This window comes from Neoarius graeffei, chromosome 6 (genome assembly GCF_027579695.1).
Source record: "Neoarius graeffei isolate fNeoGra1 chromosome 6, fNeoGra1.pri, whole genome shotgun sequence".
Lineage (NCBI taxonomy): Eukaryota > Metazoa > Chordata > Actinopteri > Siluriformes > Ariidae > Neoarius > Neoarius graeffei.
Window position 1 is genome coordinate 66,562,701 of NC_083574.1, and position 20,337 is coordinate 66,583,037.

At 39.0% G+C, this 20,337-nt stretch overlaps 1 protein-coding gene across 3 annotated transcripts in view; it reads right to left on the reverse strand.

Moving 5' to 3' along the window:
• Window positions 1-4,547: 4,547 nt before the first annotated feature.
• pik3c2a (phosphatidylinositol-4-phosphate 3-kinase, catalytic subunit type 2 alpha) overlaps window positions 4,548-20,337 on the reverse strand; it is a 322,810-nt gene continuing 307,020 nt past the window's right edge. For all 3 annotated transcript variants that reach the window (XM_060924002.1, XM_060924003.1, XM_060924001.1), the window contains exons 31-33: window positions 12,564-12,673; window positions 11,798-11,923; window positions 4,548-5,802 (exon numbers count right to left, since the gene is read on the reverse strand). In XM_060924002.1, coding sequence (XP_060779985.1) covers window positions 5,623-5,802; window positions 11,798-11,923; window positions 12,564-12,673 — 416 coding nt within the window. In that variant the 3' untranslated portion in view covers window positions 4,548-5,622. The remainder of the gene's footprint in view (window positions 5,803-11,797; window positions 11,924-12,563; window positions 12,674-20,337) is intronic.

Genomic DNA, 20,337 nt, shown 5'->3' on the forward strand with positions numbered 1-20,337 from the left:
CGCTATACCAGAGGGTCACATTGGGCATGAGGATATCATCAGAACAATTATATCCTATAACCTGTGAAGTTTGAGTCATATCAGGCAATGCATGGTGAATTTATGACACCTCCTGTGTGCATGGCATAACATATTGTTTTGCCATTTCAGCATCTTGCAAGATATCGCAAATCCCTTCACAATTCAAAACCAGCAACATCTTGACATCACATATACCAAATATAGCATGAATCCAGCAAATGGCCTAGGAGTTGTGTGTCAAAATGTAACACGAGTCAAAACACACAAAACCAAAAATAACGCATTTCCAGTTGAGAATGGATAATACACTGTATAATACAACTTTGTTCATCCTGGGATGCCCCACACACCTACCAAATCCCTTTGCAATTCAATTGACTAATACAATGTACATTACAATTTTGTTCATCTTGGGGCACCTCACACACCTACCAATTTTGACACGGATAGGTGAAACTATATACCGGGCAGAAGTCTCAATGACACATGGGGGCTCTATGGAGTACCCTGGACACAAGCTTCTATCCCTAAGTAGCAGTGGCCAGGACTGATGTGTGTACCAAATTTCATGAGTTTGAATTTTTAGGCAATGGAATCATTACTGTCCAGGTCCAAATGGTGGTGCTATACCATTGAGGGTCACTTTGGGCATGTGGACATCAGCAGAACCATCTTATCCTATAAATCTGTGAAGTTTGAGCCATATCAGGCAATGCATGGTGAATTTATGACACTTCCTGTTTACATGGCCTAACACATTTATTGTTTCACCATTTCAATATCTTACAAAATATTGCAAATCCCTTTGAAATTCAAAGTCTGCAACATCTTGACATCAAGTATACTAAATATGGTATGAATCCAACAAACTGCCGAGGAGGAGGACGTCAAAATGTAACACGTATCAAAACGCACAGAACCAAAAATAACTCACTTCATGCTGAGGATGGCTAATAGAATGTATATTACAAATTTGTTCATCTTTGGGCACACCACACACCTACCAAATTTGACATGGATAGGTGAAATATATACCAGGCAGAAGTGTCAATGACGTGGGGGCGCTATGGAGAAAAGCCCATTTAGGGTTACAGTTTGAACCACACTGTACCCTAGCCACAACCCTAGCCAGGCTGAACCTTTTTAGGAGTACCTGTTCCAGTTGTCTGAGTGTCTGGTTCATGCGCCTTATAGAAGTATGTCTAAGAATGATCAAAAGCACCCAACACAGGCTTACCGTCCTCCTCCTCAGTCAAGCATAGTCAAATTGCAAAACCCCTTCCAAATTGAAAGAATTCTTAGTTATCCAAGTTCTGCAAAATCAGCTTTTCCAACATTATTCCAATAATCCCAAAGTCTTGTTCAATACAATTAATGCAGTACTGAACCCAACTATCAAAGACAGTCCAGAGACTATTGCTGAAAACGGCAAATAATTCCTGAAATTCTTTATTGTAAAAGATTGACCATATAAGGTCACTAATTTCACCTTCAGTTCATAAATCTCTCAGATTTACTAATTACTCTGCCTTCCTAAACCATATTGAGAGTGCATCACTGTCCTATCTGAAAAAATATAATTTTAACTTGTGAAGCCTACATCCTGCCCCTGGGAATGTACAGTTAGGTCCATAAATATTTGGACAGGGACAACATTTTTCTAATTTTGGTTCTGTACATTACCACAATGAATTTTGAACAAAACAATTCAGATGCAGTTGAAGTTCAGACTTTCAGCTTTAATTCAGTGGGTTGAACAAAATGATTGCATAAAAATGTGAGGAACTAAAGCATTTTTTAAACAATTCCTTCATTTCAGGGGCTCAAAAGTAATTGGACAAATTAAATAATTGTAAATAAAATGTTCATTTCTAATACTTGGTTGAAAACCCTTTGTTGGCAATGACTGCCTGAAGTCTTGAACTCATGGACATCACCAGACGCTGTGGTTCCTCCTTTTTAATGCTCTGCCAGGCCTTTACTGCAGTGGTTTTCAGTTGCTGTTTGTTTGTGGGCCTTTCCGTCTGAAGTTTAGTCTTTAACAAGTGAAATGCATGCTCAATTGGGTTGAGATCAGGTGACTGACTTGGCCATTCAAGAATATTCCACTTCTTTGCTTTAATAAACTTCTGGGTTGCTTTGGCCTTATGTTTTGGGTCATTGTCCATCTGTATTATGAAACGCCGACCAATCAGTTTGGCTGCATTTGAGCACACAGTATGTCTCTGAATACCTCAGAATTCATCCGGCTGCTTCTGTCCTGTGTCACATCATCAATAAACACTAGTGACCCAGTGCCACTGGCAGCCATGCATGCCCAAGCCATCACACTGCCTCCATCGTGCTTTACAGATGATGTGGTATGCTTTGGATCATGAGCTCTACCACACCTTTGCCATACTTCTTTCTTTCCATCATTCTGGTAGAGGCTGATCTTGGTTTCATCTGTCCAAAGAATGTTCTTACAGAACTATGCTGGCTTTTTTTAGATGTTTTTTTTTAGCAAAGTCCAATCTAGACTTTTTATTCTTGAGGCTTATGAGTGGCTTGCACCGTGCAGTGAACCCTCTGTATTTACTTTCATACAGTCTTCTCTTTATGGTAGATTTGAATATTGATATGCCTACCTCCTGGAGAGTGTTGTTCACTTGGTTGGCTGTTGTGAAGGGGTTTCTCTTCACCATGGAAATTATTCTGCGATCATCCACCACTGTTGTCTTCTGTGGGTGTCCAGGTCTTTTTGCATTGATGAGTTCACCAGTGCTTTCTTTCTTTCTCAGGATGTACCAAACTGTAGATTTTGCCACTCCTAATATTGTAGCAATTTCTCAGATGTTTTTTTTTTTCTGTTTTCGCAGCTTAAGGATGGCTTGTTTCATCTGCATGGAGAGCTCCTTTGACCGCATGTTTTCTTCACAGCAAAATCTTCCAAATGCAAGCACCACACCTCAGATCAACTCCAGGCCTTTAATCTGCTTAATTGAGAATGACATAACGAAGGAATTGCCCACACCAGCCCATGTAATAGCCTTGGAGTCAATTGTCCAATTACTTTTGGTCCCTTTAAAAACAGGGTGGCACATGTTAAGGAGCTGAAACTCCTAAACCCTTCATCCAATTTTAATGTGGATACCCTCAAATGAAAGCTGAAAGTCTGGACTTTATGTCCGTGTCCATTATATAACTATAACTTGAATATGTTTCAGTAAACAGGTAAAACAAAATTTGTGTCAGTGTCCAAATATATATGGACCTAACTGTATTCCCTATACTGCTGCATGTTGTTGCTAGCAGTACCCTAACTCTGAAACAGTTAGGGTATACACACACACACACACACACAATATAACACGGATATAATCATTTGTAACTACCTAGATACCCATTCTTTTGATTATTAATTACTTAATCAAAAATGGGGAGTAATGAATGGTTAAGAGCTTCTTAAAATTCTTATTTCAGAATATTTGTAATCCTCTGCCTGATGGAGAAAAACTGTTGTGCGCACGCCCACAGTAACATTCTTATCTGTGTTATGGATTAAATGTTTTGAGAACGAGCTTTTTGTTGTGAGAAACCAGAGCGAGTGAAAGGTTTTTTTTTCCTTCTTTCTTTTTTTTGGGGGGGGGGGGGGGGGGGGGGGTCACTACCCTGGATGGTTAGATATGGTGAAATAGAAGACCTTTCCCAGAACCTTCAGTTCTGCATTTTAATATTTGTCTTGAAAGGCTGTTTCTGCGTATATCGTATTTTAACATAACTATGTATGAAGGCTAGTTCTGTTTTGGAGATTTGTCCAGTGCAATCAGCTCCAGAGTTACTGACATCCTTCAAGATAAAGCAAACAAATTATAAACACAACAGTTCAAACAAGCAAAAAAACAAACAAAGCAAGCAAGCAAGCAAGCAAGCACAATCTCATAAGAACTTAATTTTAAATAATGTTACTCATACAGTAAGTACAAACTCCTACAAATATTTTACGCAAACGATAGTTCTCGAAAAAAAAAAATCAAATGTTTTATTGCTCTCGGTCTGTCCATGGGGTATAAATATATGGATGCAGACATGGTTAATTCCTTTATCATCCATCACCATGGGGAAAACAAAAGAGCTTTTAAGTGAATGTCAGAACAGTGTAGCGTTCAAGTCAGATAATGTATATTAAAAATACCTAAGCAATTCAAATATATTTCAGCACAATTTTGGTCACGTTTTAAAAATCTGGAGAGGCTAAAAATTTTGCATGAGCAAAATGCCACCACACACAATAAGGGGACAATGACACAGAGGCAAATGGAAAGGAAAAAAAAAATCCTTATTCCAGAACTGTAGAATTTTCTGGAGGTTGCCATGTTTTAAATAAACTAAGAAGCCCTTCCTGAGAGTAAAATACAAAATGCAGCACCCGAAAGTGCCAAGCATTATTGGCCTTACATGTGGTGTGTTGTGGTCATTAATATCTATCTGAATGCTTGGTGATGAATGCAAGGAAAAACACTAAAAGAAAACAGTGGTAGATCATGAAAGTTTACTGGTCTTGATTTATTGAGATTGTTCTGATGGTTTCTATCCCTAGAAAATGCTTTCACCCAATACTGATTGTTGGGTCAGCGATCAATTTGAAACCAGTGTTTTGTAGATCAAAATTCACTCACAAAAACCATTTTTGCATTTGTATTAAAACTAGCTATACAATTAAAAAAAAAAAAGTACAAATTCAAGACATTCTTTAAAGACATTTAATTTATGATGTGGGGGTGGGGAAGGGGAGATTACAGGAAACTTTTTTTTAGATTAAATATAGCCAATTAGCAAAAAAAAAAAAAGAAAAGAAAAAAAGAACCTCGAGGAACCCACACCCACCCATACAGTGACCTGAGCTCACAATGAAACTGGGAACTCTGGAGCTGTTAGTTGCTAATAATTCTTTTCAAAACATTTATACAAATAAATTTTACAAACCTATGATTTATTTTAACTTACTTAGTAGTAAAACAAAGTCTGATTAGAATCAAATGTTCTGGCCATACCATTCCTGGTTATTAAAATAGGTTGCCGTGATAGATATGTCATGAGAAGATTTTGTGACTGGAATGAGTGCAAATGAATCAACTCAGCATTTTGCAATATACACTAGAGGTGGAAAAATCATTAAATTATTTTTGAAAGAACAGCACAATGTATATTGATTTTCCTGTGCCTGTCCAGACACTCAAGATTTTCAACCCATGAGAAAGGCTATTAATGCTTCCTGTTTTTTCCTTTTTTTCTCTTTATAGTAAAGTAGGCTGTGACAAAAACGATTCCCTTTATATATATAATCAAATATATAATCAAAAAATGTGTCCATATACATATACACTTTAAATATAAGTAATTCTGGTCCTCTAATGACAAGATTTAAAACAAAAATACATTTTTAAAAGTCAAATGCAAATGCATTGCAGGTGTCTTGAGAGAGGGGGTTAGAGAACATCATGCAAAATCTGAAGGGAGTTGTACTTTAGATTTATACTTTAGATGTTGTGCTTCTATTAAATAACATTTAACAGAATGTCTTCTCATGTAACTTGGATGAAAACATCTGGTCCTTGAGGTTTAGAAGGGGACTGCTGTAAGCCTGTACCACTTGATTGTTTCTTGGCTCAGGTCAAAGTCCTTGAGGCTTAGGGTGATCCCACCTAAGTAGCAGTTCTCACGCAAATACTCAGCACTTAGCACGTTCAGTTGCAGCTCCCTTTGCTTCAGCGTCTCCTTACTGTAGCCACTGTACACCAGCTGTGGGCAAAAAGCACAGCAAAGCGACTTAAAATTATTTTGAAGGAAGGGGGAAAGAGTACTACAGGTTTACTGCAAAGTACTGAGGAGCACTGACAAGGGAAAAAAATCATTCCAATTAATTTTTGTAGCATTTAAAGGTTTCCGAGGCTGATTGTGCTGCAAACAAGTGCTTTAAATTCCAGAATAAATTCAAATCCATCTGATCAATAAATACATTTATATGCTGACAGTACATGAATACACCAGCAAACACTGCAAGTACAAAATGTCTCAAAGCTACTAAATACATTGATGACGTATAGAAAAAAATACATATTTAATAAAATTAAGAGATGGAGTAACTTGGTCAGCTGGGACTCTCTTCAAGTACAGTATGTTGCTGGTTTGCATGCTGCTGTTATTTCTGTGGTCAGATTACACTACACTGACATGGATGGGGTGTAGAAGGGGTGTAATCCACTGGCACTAACTTAGTTCAAAAATGTACATGATACCACCTCTCTTTTTACCACATATGCAGGGATAAGATTGTATTTTCCTAAAATATTGTGCACATTTCTTAAAATGATAAAACTTATAGTAGTACACCAGCTTCTATTGCAGCTGTAGCAAGTTGTTATACACTGCAACCCTGCAATCCCACATCCCAACATGTTTTACTGGATTCAGATCTGGTGACTGGGAAAGCCACTGAAGAACACTGAATTCACAGTCATGTTTATAAAACCAATTTAAGATGACTTGCTTTCTGACATGATACACCATCATCAGGGATGTGATTTGGGGCTGGTGAAATTATCTGAAAATTTTAGCTGGGGGTCTGGGGGCCGCAGGCCCCCAGCTAGTCCATGGCAGTGCCCTGGTGGGGGGACAAGGGAGGGCGAAGCCCCCCGAAGCTCCTGGGTTCTGGGGTTTTCTGACTTAAAAATTGTACTACAATGGCAAGTAAACACACAAGAAAAAACTTGTCATGATTAACAAATTCAAGCCAATTTAATGGTCAACATGCAACTCTGAGCCCCTATAGTAAATTCAATGATTCTTAACTGACAAAAAGCCAAAACATGAAACCTAAAAATGTCATTCTAAATTAAATCATCTGCATTAGAATAAATAGAAAATTGTATAAGGAAAAACAAAATTTATACTTTCAATTACTGTAGAAGTTGAACATACCTAAATGTGCCTTTTCAAACAAACATGATGCAACATAAGAATTCATCCACCATTATTTATTAAACTCTATTGCTCCTGGTAGTCTCCCGGTTTGCTTCTTATGTATGGCAACTTCTAATATTTGATTAAGTTACTGCACACCCCGTTTAGACAGGGTAACAGGATTGACACAAAAAATTAGTCATGCATAGACTACTTACCAAAACTGAAATTTTTAAGTAATATTCTCAGATTCAGTTCATTCTGCCATCCATATAAAAGGTGAGAATATGTAGATCCTTGGCAACAAATAATTTCAATAATAGCTTTTGGGAGCATTTATTTTTGTTATGTGATTAATCACAGTAACAGAACTGACACAAACCTCTGGGACAGGTACAAAAATTAACAAAAAAATAAAAAAATATCTTTTCTTAATGGCATTTTCAATTTGTGACATCATATGTCCATTGTGGTTTCCACAGTCTTGTCGTTGAACATGAAAAAGTTTCAATTCCACCTTTGTCTAACATTAAGAATCATGTCTGAAAAAAGTCTCTTTTCAGTGGAACAGCCATTTTTGCTCATTTTCGACCCTAAGATTTGCTACAAAATGCATATTTATGAACCAAAGTAGTCAAATTTTGAAATGCAAGGTAGAACTGATAATGTTTTATCATATGAGACCATAAAAAGGTTTTAGAAATCTCAAAATGTAAACAAAACACGTCCGGACAAAAAAAAAAAAAAACGTTTTCTGTGAAATTGACTCCTATACAGAACTGTACAGTGTTCACTCACTTGAGGATTTTCATATGCAAGAATAAAAATCACTTTTTCACTAAACAACATTCACAAAAAATGTGTTTGCAATTAATTGAGATCCACTGTTTTTATCATTTCAACCGCGCATCAGACCCTCGGCCAATTGAAAATGTCTTTCATGCACTTTTCTCCCTCATGAGAATTTTGAAAAGTTGGCAAGTATGTATTATTTGCACTAACATTTTAATATAGAATAAACAAATCAAAATTGTGTATAATTACCTTACATCCACGCTGTGGGAAAAGTTTTGAGCGAAAATTAAAACTAACTTCGAGTGAAAAGGTGAAATAATCTGTGATGAAGTTGGCAGAGACTCTGAGGTAAAGTGAGAGGAGGCGGGAGGGGTCAAGCGTCACTGCCGCCTCACAGACTCACTTTCCCGGGTTAAACTCCCACCGCTCCCCCTCTCTCTAGCTTTTGTTTTGTTTTCACTGAGTAACCATTTTGATTTGTAAACTAGAGCCGTGATTTAAACTGCTGTTTCTTCGGACGTAACTAAAACAAACAAATAAAAACCGCCCCTTCTTTTCTCCTCAGAAGGTTTAGCCTCCGATGCTAACCTTTTCGCCACAGCTTTCATAGCGTGCGCATGCGCATCCAGGAAGCAACAGATGGCGCGAGGCCCCGTTGCCACGGCAACCTTCGTCACTCCGTCGCACGTGCAGTGACACCATCACCACTCACAGGCTTATTATGGGGAAAGAAATGAGCTGGGTTGTTTTTTCTTCTTCCCCATGTTTATTTACTTTAAAAACACACACCAAACTGATGATCAGGTGCATCTTTACGCTCGATCACGGAGGCTGCCATCTTTCAACTCTTTGTTTGAAGCGAGCTTACGTACAGCTATCTAACAAGCGCGTTCATTGGTTGTTACAGAGCGATGGGCCAATCACGTACCTCGTTTCATCTCAATGACGGAATTACTGAAAGTCGGAACGAATAGGATATGAATGCGGATTTTTGAGCGAAAAATCTGAAAAATTTTTTTTTTAAATTTTGAAGTGAAAAAAGCGGAATTCCGCGAATTTGCGGAAAAATCACATCCCTGCATCATGCTCGAAGTACAGACGTGGAGAAATTTGCTTGGTACCCTTACAGCTCATTGAAACAATGCTTTATTCCTCCTGAGAAGTAATTAAATTAAAAGCAATTTTCTCATGTATACGTGCATGCCTTTTGCATGTCAGAGTAAAGCACAAAAAAAGTAGTGTGGGGAAAAAAATTATTGTTCATTTTACAAAGATATTCTAAAATAGCCTGGACAGATTTTTTGGTACCTGAGAAAAGATTATAAATAAATGGATTATAATGATATTTCAAACTAATTATTTAACCTTTATTAGTTTCACAGGTATCTTCAATCTCGTAATCAGTCATTCGGCCTATTTAAATGGGGGAAAAGTCTTCACTCTGCCATGTGGTATTGTCATGTGCACCATGTTGAACATGGACCAGAGAAAGCAAAGGAGAGAGTTGTTTGAGGAGATTAGAAAGAAAATTAGAGACGCATGTTAAAGGCAAAGGCTATAAGACCATCTCCAAGCAGCCTGATGTTCCTGTGACTACAGTTGCAAATATTATAAAGAAGTTTAAAATCCATGGGACTGTAGCCAGCCTTCCTGGATGTGGCTGCAAGAGGAAAATCAACCACAAATTAAACAGAAGGGTTGTACTAATGGTAGAAAAAGAGCCAAGGACAACTTCCAAAGAAATAAAAGTTGAACTCCAAGGTCAAAGTACATCAATATCTGATTGCATCATCCATCATTTTTTGAGTGACAGTGGGTTCAATGGAAGGAGACCCAGGAGGATGTCATTGTTGAAAGAAAAACTTAAAAAGGCCAGACTGGAATTTTCTAAAATGCATACTGACGAGCCATAATGCTTCTGGAACCATATCCTTTGGACAGCTGAGACAAAACTCAAGCTTATTGGCAAGTCACATCAGCTCTATGTCCACAGAAGAAAAAATTAAGTTTTCAAAGCAAAGAACATCATACCTACTGTGAAACATGGAGGAGGCTTAATTATGCATTGGGGCTGCTTTGCTGCGTTTGGCATGATGTGTCTTGAATCAGTGCAGAGCACAATGAAATTTCAAGACTATCAACGCATTCTGGAGCGAAACGTACTACCCAGCGTCAGAAAGCTCTGTCTCAATAGCAGGTCATGGGTCCTCCAATAGGATAAAGACCCAAAACACACAACTAAAAATACCCATGAATGGTGAAGAACAAAACATTGGACTATTCTGAAGTGGCCTTCAATGAGCCTTGATCTGAATCCTATCAAACATCTCTGGAAAGAGCTGAAAACATGCAGTGTGGAGGAGGCACCATTCAAACCTGAGACAGCTGGAGCCATCTGCTCAGCAAGAGTTGGCCAAACTATCTGTTGGCAGATGCAGAAGTCTCAATGAGTGCAACAGAGATTGCTTGTTAGCAGTGATTGCTGCTAAAGGTTGTGCAACAAAATATTAAGGGTACCATTATTTTTGTCCATGCCATTTTCATTTGTTTGTGATGTAAAATATTCAGTTGAATAAAAAAATCAAAAGCAAAGTCTGTGTTAAACATGGAATAAACAATGATGGATGCCACAACTATTTGTCAGTTTCAAGTTATTTCAGAGATAGTTGTGGATTATTTTTTTTTTCCATGGAAGGGTACCAACAAATTTGTCCATGTCTATCATTAGAATATGGGTAAATTGTGGCCATGAAGGGATGCTCATGGTCAGCAACAATACTAAACAACAATACAATATGATGATTGATTGGTGTTACCAGGACCAAAGTGTGCTAAGAAAACATTCCCAACACAATTATACCACCTCCATCAGCCTGTAGGGTTGACACAAGGCAGGCTGGGTCCATGGATTCATTCTGATGGTGCCAAAGTCTGACCCCAGAGACTCATCAGACCAGGCTACATTTTTCCAGTCTTCAACTGCCCAGTTTTGGTGAGCCTGTGCCTACAGCCTCGGTTTTCTGTTCTTGACTCACAGAAGTGGAACCCAATGTGGCCTTCTGTTGTTGTACCCCATCTGCCTCAATGTTTGTGTTGTGCATTCTGAGATGCTTCTCTGCTCACCACAATTGATGAGTGGTTAACTGGGTTACTGTAGCCTTTGTTAGCTTGAGCCAGTCTGGCCATTCTCCATTGATCTCTCATCTGTCCACAGGAATGCCACTCAGTGGATTTTTTTTTTTAAAATTGCACCATTGTCAGCCTTTATTTGTCACATGTACACTCAAGCACACATTGAAATGTAACCTCTGAATTTAACCCATCTGAAGCAGTGAACACACACATGCACACACAAGTGAGCAATGAGTGCACACATGTACTCAAGAGCAGTGGGCAGTTCTGCTACAGTGTCCGGGAAGCAGTTGTGGGTTAGGTGCCTTGCCCAAGGGCACTTCAACCGAATCTCAGGCCAAGGCTGCCCCATTCTTTGAAATATGGGGGATCCACATGTCTGAACTGTGGGGGAAACCAGAGCACCTGGAGGAAACCCACGCAGACATGGGGAGAACATGCAAAATCCACACAGAAAGGCCCCCGTTGGCTGCTGGGCTCAAACCCAGAAACTTCTTGCTGTGAGGTGGCAGTGCTAAGCATTACACCACCGTGCTGCCCTCGAGCGTGTGTTGTGCATGAAAATCCCAAGAGATCAGCAGTTACAGAAATACTCAAATCAACCTGTCTGGCACCAAGAATCATGCCATGGTCAAAATCACTGAGATCACATTCTTTGCCCCATTCTGGTAGCTGGTATGAACATTACCCAAAACTGCTGGTCTGCATCTTCATGATTTTATGCATTGCACTGCAGCCACATGATTGCCTAATTATATAATTACATGAATGAGTAGGTGTACAGGTTCATAATAAAAGTGCTCAGTGTGTGTGTACAAATTATGGATAAACTGGTCTCCACTTAAACAATTCATTTGAACATGCTAACAAAAAAAGGACTAGTTTTATTTTTATTAGTAGGTATTACCATCTCATTATAAGTAGGGTTCCTGGTTTTCCTGGAGACCTTTGTTTTCCGCTTTGAAGTTTTGTGGGGGTCTGGAAGCAGGTACATTTTAACATATGGATTAGGGTCTGCTCCATCATCAGACACCTATGTAAAGGTTTAAACAAAGGGGGGAAAAAGGAAATGATATTATTACAATAACTTTTTTTTTATTCATATACAAGTCAAAAAGTTCTAAGAAAGATGTTATAATTAACCCCGCCGACAGTAGTCAGAGGGGTTATTATTTTCACCTGCGTCAGTCTGTGTGTGTGTGTGTGTGTATCTGTCTGTCTGTCTGTGTGTCTGCAAGATATCTCAAGAACCAATGGATCGATTTGGACCAAATTTTGTACGTGTTGCCAATCACCCAGGAAGGAAACCATTAAATTTTGGAGGTCAAAGGTCAAAGTCATGGCAGAACTTCAAAATTTTCGCCCAATGTATTTTAATAGGGAAAAGGCGGGGTTTGCACTCGTTAGAGTGTCCCTGTCTAGTTTTAAAAGGAATTCAAAAAAGGAATACAAAGACGGAATTCTCAGATGGAAACATTGCTTGCAGAAGTGTTTAGACTTGTAGAGAAATAAGCTTTGTTATTTTCATAAATAAAGATTTTTTTCATTTGTCTTAGAACTTTTTGACTTTCCTTTGTGTGTGTAATATTATATGGTGGTAGATCATGTGTGTGTATGGTTTTATATATATAAAACCAAACACACACCTAATTTTAAAACTGGTGAGAACTTACAAGGTCTTTGATGTGCATAACCATAATGAACAGTGTTCCATTTCGATAAGACACTGATAACTTCACCTCTCCCCCTATACGGCCTGTAGCAGGACTCAGTGGCTTCTCCTCTGAAAAACACATACCATGAAACTGTTATATATTTCTACATTTTCTGTAAAGCTGCTTTGCAACAATGCACACTGTTAAGGGTACTATACAAATAAAACTGAATTGAGCTGAACTGAAATACACATTTTCACAAAGAAGCTTTACAGAAATGGAGACATTCTGGACAGAAGTTTTTAATTAACAAATTTATCCCAAATGACTGAAGTCAGAAGTGATAGTGGCATGGAAAAACTCCCTGAAATTATATGAGGAAGAAACCTTGAGAGGAACCAGACTCAAAAAGGAACCCATCCTCATCTGGGTGATGCTGAATAGTGTGATTATAAATCATTTCTCTTCTGAACCCTTTGGGTTCAGAAAAAAAAGAAAAATAAATAAATAAAAATGCTCATACTGAGTATTTTCACACAATTTAAGGTAAGCTAGAAATCCTAATACTGATTCACAAAAGTAGGTTTTGCATATTATACAAATTATTGTAAACCCCTTCAGACATGATGTATACAATTATACACATGAAGTTCCATAGCACTTTTCCTTGTGTCCAAAGGGGATAAGTAGTCCAAAAATAAATTATGGTTGTGGCCAAAGAAACCTCACTCATTTTAAAAGATTTACAACTGCTTTCATGTGAAAGAACATGAAATATAGCGGAAATAAAGGACCGTCACACCTCTGGTGCTACTACCACATGAACACAACACGACAACTGAGTGAGTGTTTTTTAGGAAGCATGCACAATGCCACCCAACATCAGTGACTTGACACTACCAGTAACGTGTTCTGACCACATAAACCAACATGGAAAACATTGTCTGGAGTGAGGCTCAACTCCCTGCTGTGCCCTTGCTTATAAAATCGTCTAAATTTTTATATACAATTTCTAACATTTCCTTGCTCCACCACAAAACATACCCAAATCACTTGCTGAGGTGCTTATCCACCAATACAAATATTACTGTGAATTTCATGTGCGTGTGCATCTGGACAATATAAACAGCAATGTCATGATCCTCATTAAAACTACAAGAAAAAAGGAGAACCTTTTAACATCTCATTATGTTCAATTACTGCATACATCGACACCTAAACTTTACACTTCACCTGTTCACATAATCTGCAATAGTACCACAAGGCCTTTTATGTGCTGTGTTAGCCTGGGCCCGCCCATCCTAAGCGTGACGCAACACGAGGGCCTGTTGCGAGCTTAGTCTGGCCAGGCAAGCTATCTACAGCTCTTCCAAGCTCCCGAAAAATCAGGAGCCAATCAACTTTGAGCATCTCCAACGGCCCTGGGTAGAGGCGTGTTCAAGGCAGTGACGTAGTAGAACTGCGACCGGAAGCCATAGATTGTTTACAGAATCTATGCCGGAAACGCTTCATTCACTAGAAACATTACGAACATGGAGCAAGTTCTCATTGAAAACGGAGCAAAGAGCAGCCCTGGAGGTATTTATTGAAAGGAAGGATGTTTTCGCCTTGCTCCCGACCGGCTTCGGTAAGAGTTTAATCTACCAGTTAGCCCCGTCGCGTCACATACGTCAGAGGAAAGTGTGATGTGATTGGTTTAAGCTTTGTCACAGCCTTTTCTGGCTTCGACCAGTAGCAAACTGAGGCATTTCAGGGAGGCGGGTCAACCACGCACTTTGGGAAACGGTTGGGCTTAATATCTTTGCCAGACCAAATGCTTGCAGAGCTTTGTAGTCGCGTTAGCCAGACTAGTGCTGTGTACTTCCATGTATATATGGTAAAATGCATGAAATCTCATTTTCAGTCACTGCCTTCATGTCTGTGCAAAAAAGGGCAAGAGTTTTAAACATTGGAAGTATCAGGTTTTTTGTGCACCAACTACAAGGACACAGTTGAGGTGTAAATCATGTTGCTCAAATTCTGAATATTTTGTGCAATTTAACCTTCATGAGCATATGTGTAATGAACTAACACCCCTCCAGTGTGCCACATTGCACTACATTAATTACATCATTCTGCATATCAAAAATTTAGATTTTCAACCATGCTTACATCATGCAGCATAAATTCTGTATGCATATGCTAAATTATCTAGTTTTGCATGTATGGTTACTTTAAATGTGTGTAGTAATGGTCATGGGTTTTTAAACATCAGACATATAAATTTAAAATGAACTGTTTTGGTATACATAATACTCAATGTCTAAATATTTTGTGCAGTTTAAACTTTATTAGCTGGTTTATGACTCATTACTATCCCACTTGTGAAGAATATTGATTTCATATAGAAACTGTAATAAATGGAATTCATGAGTTGCACTGTTACCTGAATAGTGGAAATGTAAAGCTCAAGACATATCAGGACAGTTCGTCAACCTTTATCCCTGACAATCACTAAATTAGCACCACAATTAACCAAGGTCACAAAGTCATCTGCTTCTCTCAACCCTCTTAACTCTAAGCTATGTTTCTGCATTTGACTCCTCAGCTAGCTGGTGTTAGCAAAATCCTCAGCTTGCCTCTGTTAGCCAGCTCTTCAGCTAGGCTCTGTTAGCAAGCCCCACGGTTAGTGAGTGTAACCAGCTTGATCGTTCACGCTAATAGCTAGCCCTGACTTATTCTGAGGCCCTGTCCACACGGCAACGGATTCAGGTGACTCCGATACAATTGCTTATCGTTTAGGCCTGGCGTCCACACGGCACCGGCGTTTTGGGTGCCCAAAACGCAATCTTTTTGAGAACGGGTTCCAGAGTGGAAAGATCTGGATGAGTAGAACGGATTTGTTTACGTCTGGATGAGTAGAACGGATTTGTTTACGATGACGTCACAACCACATGACTGTCAGTGCTTCACGCCGGGTAGAAGTGTAACGAACTCGATGCGAGTGGTCAACAAATCCTATAACTTGGTTCATGAAACGCGCTTACAAAATATTTTCACTGTGAATATTTATTGTGTAATGGTGCAAAGTGAGAGAGAGAGAGAGAGAGAGAGAGAGAGAGAAAATAGCCCTTAGGGCAGAGTCAATCCCGCCAGCAAAAATAGGGAAAAAAAGGAGCGATCTCACCTCTTCAGATGCTGGTTTAAGTCCTACAATACATTCCTCAAAAAGGGCGTAGAACAACAAATGAATCCATCAACGTGTAGCATTCAATTTATTCCGGACCATTAAAGACGCCGCCTTCCGCGTAGAATCATACGTCATCCTCGCCGCCATATTGGATAGGTCAAAGCGGAGAATAAAGATGCCTCATTCATGTGCTGCGTTTAACTGTACCAACAGGTTTACCATCCAAACGAGATCACATGGGATTACCTTTCACAGGTGAGACTGGAAAAATACTTTTCATTGTATTTGGTCATAACGTAATTTTATGAACAGATTTTCCTGACTTTGTGGCTAATATGAAGTCTCGCGCATAATAGTTTATGCGCATGCGTCCTTACTTCTTCTATTGTTCTGGTGTCTCCGAAGGGACCGTCTTACAGCGCCCCTAGAGGTGTGGCATGTGTATTGCATCGTTTTCAGCAAGCGTTGCGTTGCCATACGGACCTGATATTTTACTGATCGTTGCCCATTTGGACGCGATATTTTTTTAAATAACATCTCGTTGCCGTTGTCGTGTGGATGTAGCCTGAGAAAAACTGTGGAGCTGACTTCAATGACTCACATGATGGCAGAGAGAGCCAATGACTCACAGATCACCCTAATGACCCTCTAGGCTGCGAACACCATTCACACCCGGCCTCCAGTGACCCTCACACCTACAGGATGACTGACATGTAACCTCAACAACTCTTAAGTTTGCTTTTGGTCCACTAGAGCAGTGTTTCCCAACCTTTCTTGAGCCACGGCACATTTGAAAAATCCCACGGCACACCACCAAACAAAAATATCACAAAAGTGTGTGTATGTATGTATATATATATATATATATATATATATATATATATATATATATATATATATATATAAATAAATAAAAAGCCAAAGCCGGGGGGAGGGATACCCCCCCAGGAAAATTTTGAAAAATAAGGCCTTACAAACCACTTTTCCTGCAATCTGAGCTGTAGTAGATAAAAAAAAAAATCTGTTGTCTTTTTTATATATTTACATGAAAATATGTTTCAAATCAATAGGAGTATTGTTTGGATTCAAAATAAAATCACATTCTACATTCAAGGGTATGGTTATAATTCATGATCAACAAAAATGACAAACTAAATTCACATTAAACATAAGTTTTATTAATTATCAAAATGTTCATATATTAAATACAATTTCTTAGGGTGACTGACCTTTTCTCCCTATGTCCTCATTAGTTGCATATGATTTCTTCAAGAAGTCTTTTGAAATATTTAAGTTTTCAAAACTGTCAGCATTAATTCAGATTTACTGACTATCATATACATGTTCAATGTATTAAATCAAACGAATGCTAAGTTTATGGGATAATGTCTATGTACACTTTATACAATTATTTATAGTTCACAGTCACTTCTCATTTTCATTTAATCATTTCGACGACTTCTTCAGCTTTTTGGCCAAAGACAAAAGCTTGTCAGTCCTCTCTTTTGTAAGAACTGTTATGATTGGCTATCATGCTCTCGCCATTGATGTTTTGGCCAATTACAGATAACATGTATTCTACCACGAGACTTAGCAAGACTAAAGATAGCAAAAATGTAAACATATAACATTGTCGTAGGAATGAATTACTCTTGAGTATCATGAAGGAACATCCCCCCCAATAAATGAAAAAAAAAAAATCTCAACGGATTTGGCATAATATAAAAAGGTCGATTTTTACTCAGAAAAAGCAGAAATCCACCGAAAAGCAGAAAACTCTCATCCCTGCTATCACCATCACCGCTGTCACACCCGAAGCATTACTAATTTGATTGTTTGAATGGCAACAGGTAGATACACAGGTTAATTAGCTACCTGCTGCCATCTATTGGAAGAGTATTTAATTGTTCTGCCGGTCACTATACGTCGCTGGCATAGACGAACGAAGACAAATTATTTGCAGTAAATAAATAATTTTCGGAACAATTAAGTGAAATTGGATAATGTCCCACGGTACACCTGATGATCTCTCACGGCACACTAATGTGCCGCAGCACAGTGGTTGGGAAACACTGCACTAGAGGATAAATACCTGGAACTCCCCACTAGTCAGACAGAATTGAAGAAGCCTTTCGGATGAAAGGTGAAACGTCTTCAAGAATTTCAAGCAAGTCTTGTTGCCTTCTTTAGCACCTACGGTTTATGATCACCTGGATGACTGAGAACCTTCACAGACAACTGTGGATTTGTTTACATAGCCATGTTGCCTGGCAAACTTTGTTTGCCAGCGACCGGCACAAGTGTATGCGAGTGATTTTAAGCCCAATTCAGTAAACATCTAAAGATAAACTTGTAGAAGTTACATCTAAAAGAACAATGACAGAGACCTGTAGTGTTTTTGAATGTAATCACAGATGTGGAGATAAACCTGGTTTAATTTTTCACCACTTCCTGGTGAACCCAGAAAAACAAGAAAAATGGTGAGCTGCAGTTAAACAGGAAGAAAAACATCCCCGTGTGTGTGAAGAGCATTTTATATCAGGTGAGTATGAAAGCTCTGTGCAATATTAAAATGTATATCTGGATTTGGGCTTTGGACATGATCTATTTTATTAGACCTCATGCTTGGCTCAACTAGCAGCATGTTTGTTATGTACTGATAATGTAGACTAGAATAAATACCATAAAATATCCTAGATCTAGGCCCTGGCTTGTTTATTATAATTAGAAGTCCATGTTTGAGCTTGCTTTTTTCATAATTAGGCATTTTCCTTTATCGGGAATTTCCCATAACATTCTGGCATGCACCAAACCTGCCTCAAAATATTGGGAGGCATCTGTACTTTTGTAAGCCTTTAGCATCTCTGGTGTATTTAGAAGTCCCAAACACTAAATAGTTCAGGATGTTAGTGTCCCAAACCCGATAGCTGGTTTGCCGAACACTTTTCAAGTGGAATAAATACATCTGTGGGTAAATTAAGAAGCCTTCGGGGTTTTTTTTGTCACATGTAAACTCAAGCACAGCAAAATTCCTCCTCTGCATCTAATCCATCCTCTCTCAACCGGGGTGCCACGGCACCCTGGGGTGCCGTTAAAAAATTATATATTCTAACATTGAAATATATAAAATGAATTAAAATCCCAAAAAACAATAGTTACACTAATGCAGATCATCACCGCCTCATGCATCATCAAAATTTGTCTCACGGCCCCCTTTCCCATGTCAAGTCGTCACTGCCGGGATTAGCGTATGGTCAGCGTGACTGCATATATTTTATATGGGGGTGCCTTGAGAATTTGCATACTTCTGAAGGGTGCCATGACTGAAAAAAGGTTGAGAAACGCTGATCTAATCCATCTGAAGTGGTGAACAAGCTTGCGCGCACACACACACACACACACACACACACACAGCAGAATAAATAATAAATATATACATTTTTAAATAATACATATGTGGGTAAATTATATGGATCTGTGATGCCTGCATGTTTCAGCTTTTCGATGTAATGTGATCTGCTGGTACAATATAAATTTTTAATCGTTTCAGAGAAATTGTACTGACTGCAGTCATCTCGATTTTCATTATTAACTGTCGTGGCTGTTTCTTTGTTTGCCTCGCAATATGGCGGACACTGCGTGAAAAACAATCTGTGACTTAAGTGAAATCTCATCCTCAATATTTAACTCTTCTCCAATGCCTTGCCCAGCTTCTGCATCTCATCTTATACACGCACACACCTGGGGCCAAAGTTCTGTGCCTGAGTAACTGTCGCAAGCAATTATGTGACACTGATTTCATGAGTTTTCACTCACAGGAAACACCTCAAAATTAGTCAAGTCTTGAAGAAAAAACAAACAAAAATCTTTAGAGATCCAATAGGGTTTTTGCACCTACAGTGCTCTGGCCCTTTTTAGCCTCCCTTGTGGTCAATTTAAGTGAGATTGCACAATTCACCAGTGGGGCCCTAATAAAGGCCAATTTATGCTGACAACCCAGTCCTCGCAGATGGCGTCGCAGATGGCGTCTGCGAAGCCCCCCCCCCTTCGCAGACGCTCTGCGCGCACCTCCCAAAAATTGTGACCACCGCAGACAGCCTCGCAGACAGCGTCGCAGACAAGAGGGCTCTGATTGGTCCACTCTACATCCGCTGTACACGCACTTCCGCTTCCCTACTTTCCCAGTTTGGTTTGTTTTCACGACTGACATTTTTAAAAACACGAGTGAAGATGGAGCAGCACGAAGAGCAGTTGATCGAGGAAGTACGTACATCTATACGACTCCAGTTCTAGTCATTATAAGTAACTGGAGGATAAACACTCCACTAACCACACCCACCAACTACTCCTAGCGATTTTGCGACTTCGCGCCCCATTGCGTTGTGGCGGTGAATAACATCGTGCACGCCTATTACTCCCCGCTCAACGATAAATTACAACTGTCTGCGAAAAGCTATCTGCGAAAGCCTTGTCGCAAGAGCATGCAGAGGCCTTAAGGAGACCTACCAGTAAATGTTTGCAATAATAGCACAATGTTAATCCTGTGAAATGCCTGCTGAAACCTGAATTGTCATTGGCTATGGTTTTTAACTAGCTCAGGATCAAAAATACAGTTACAGATTA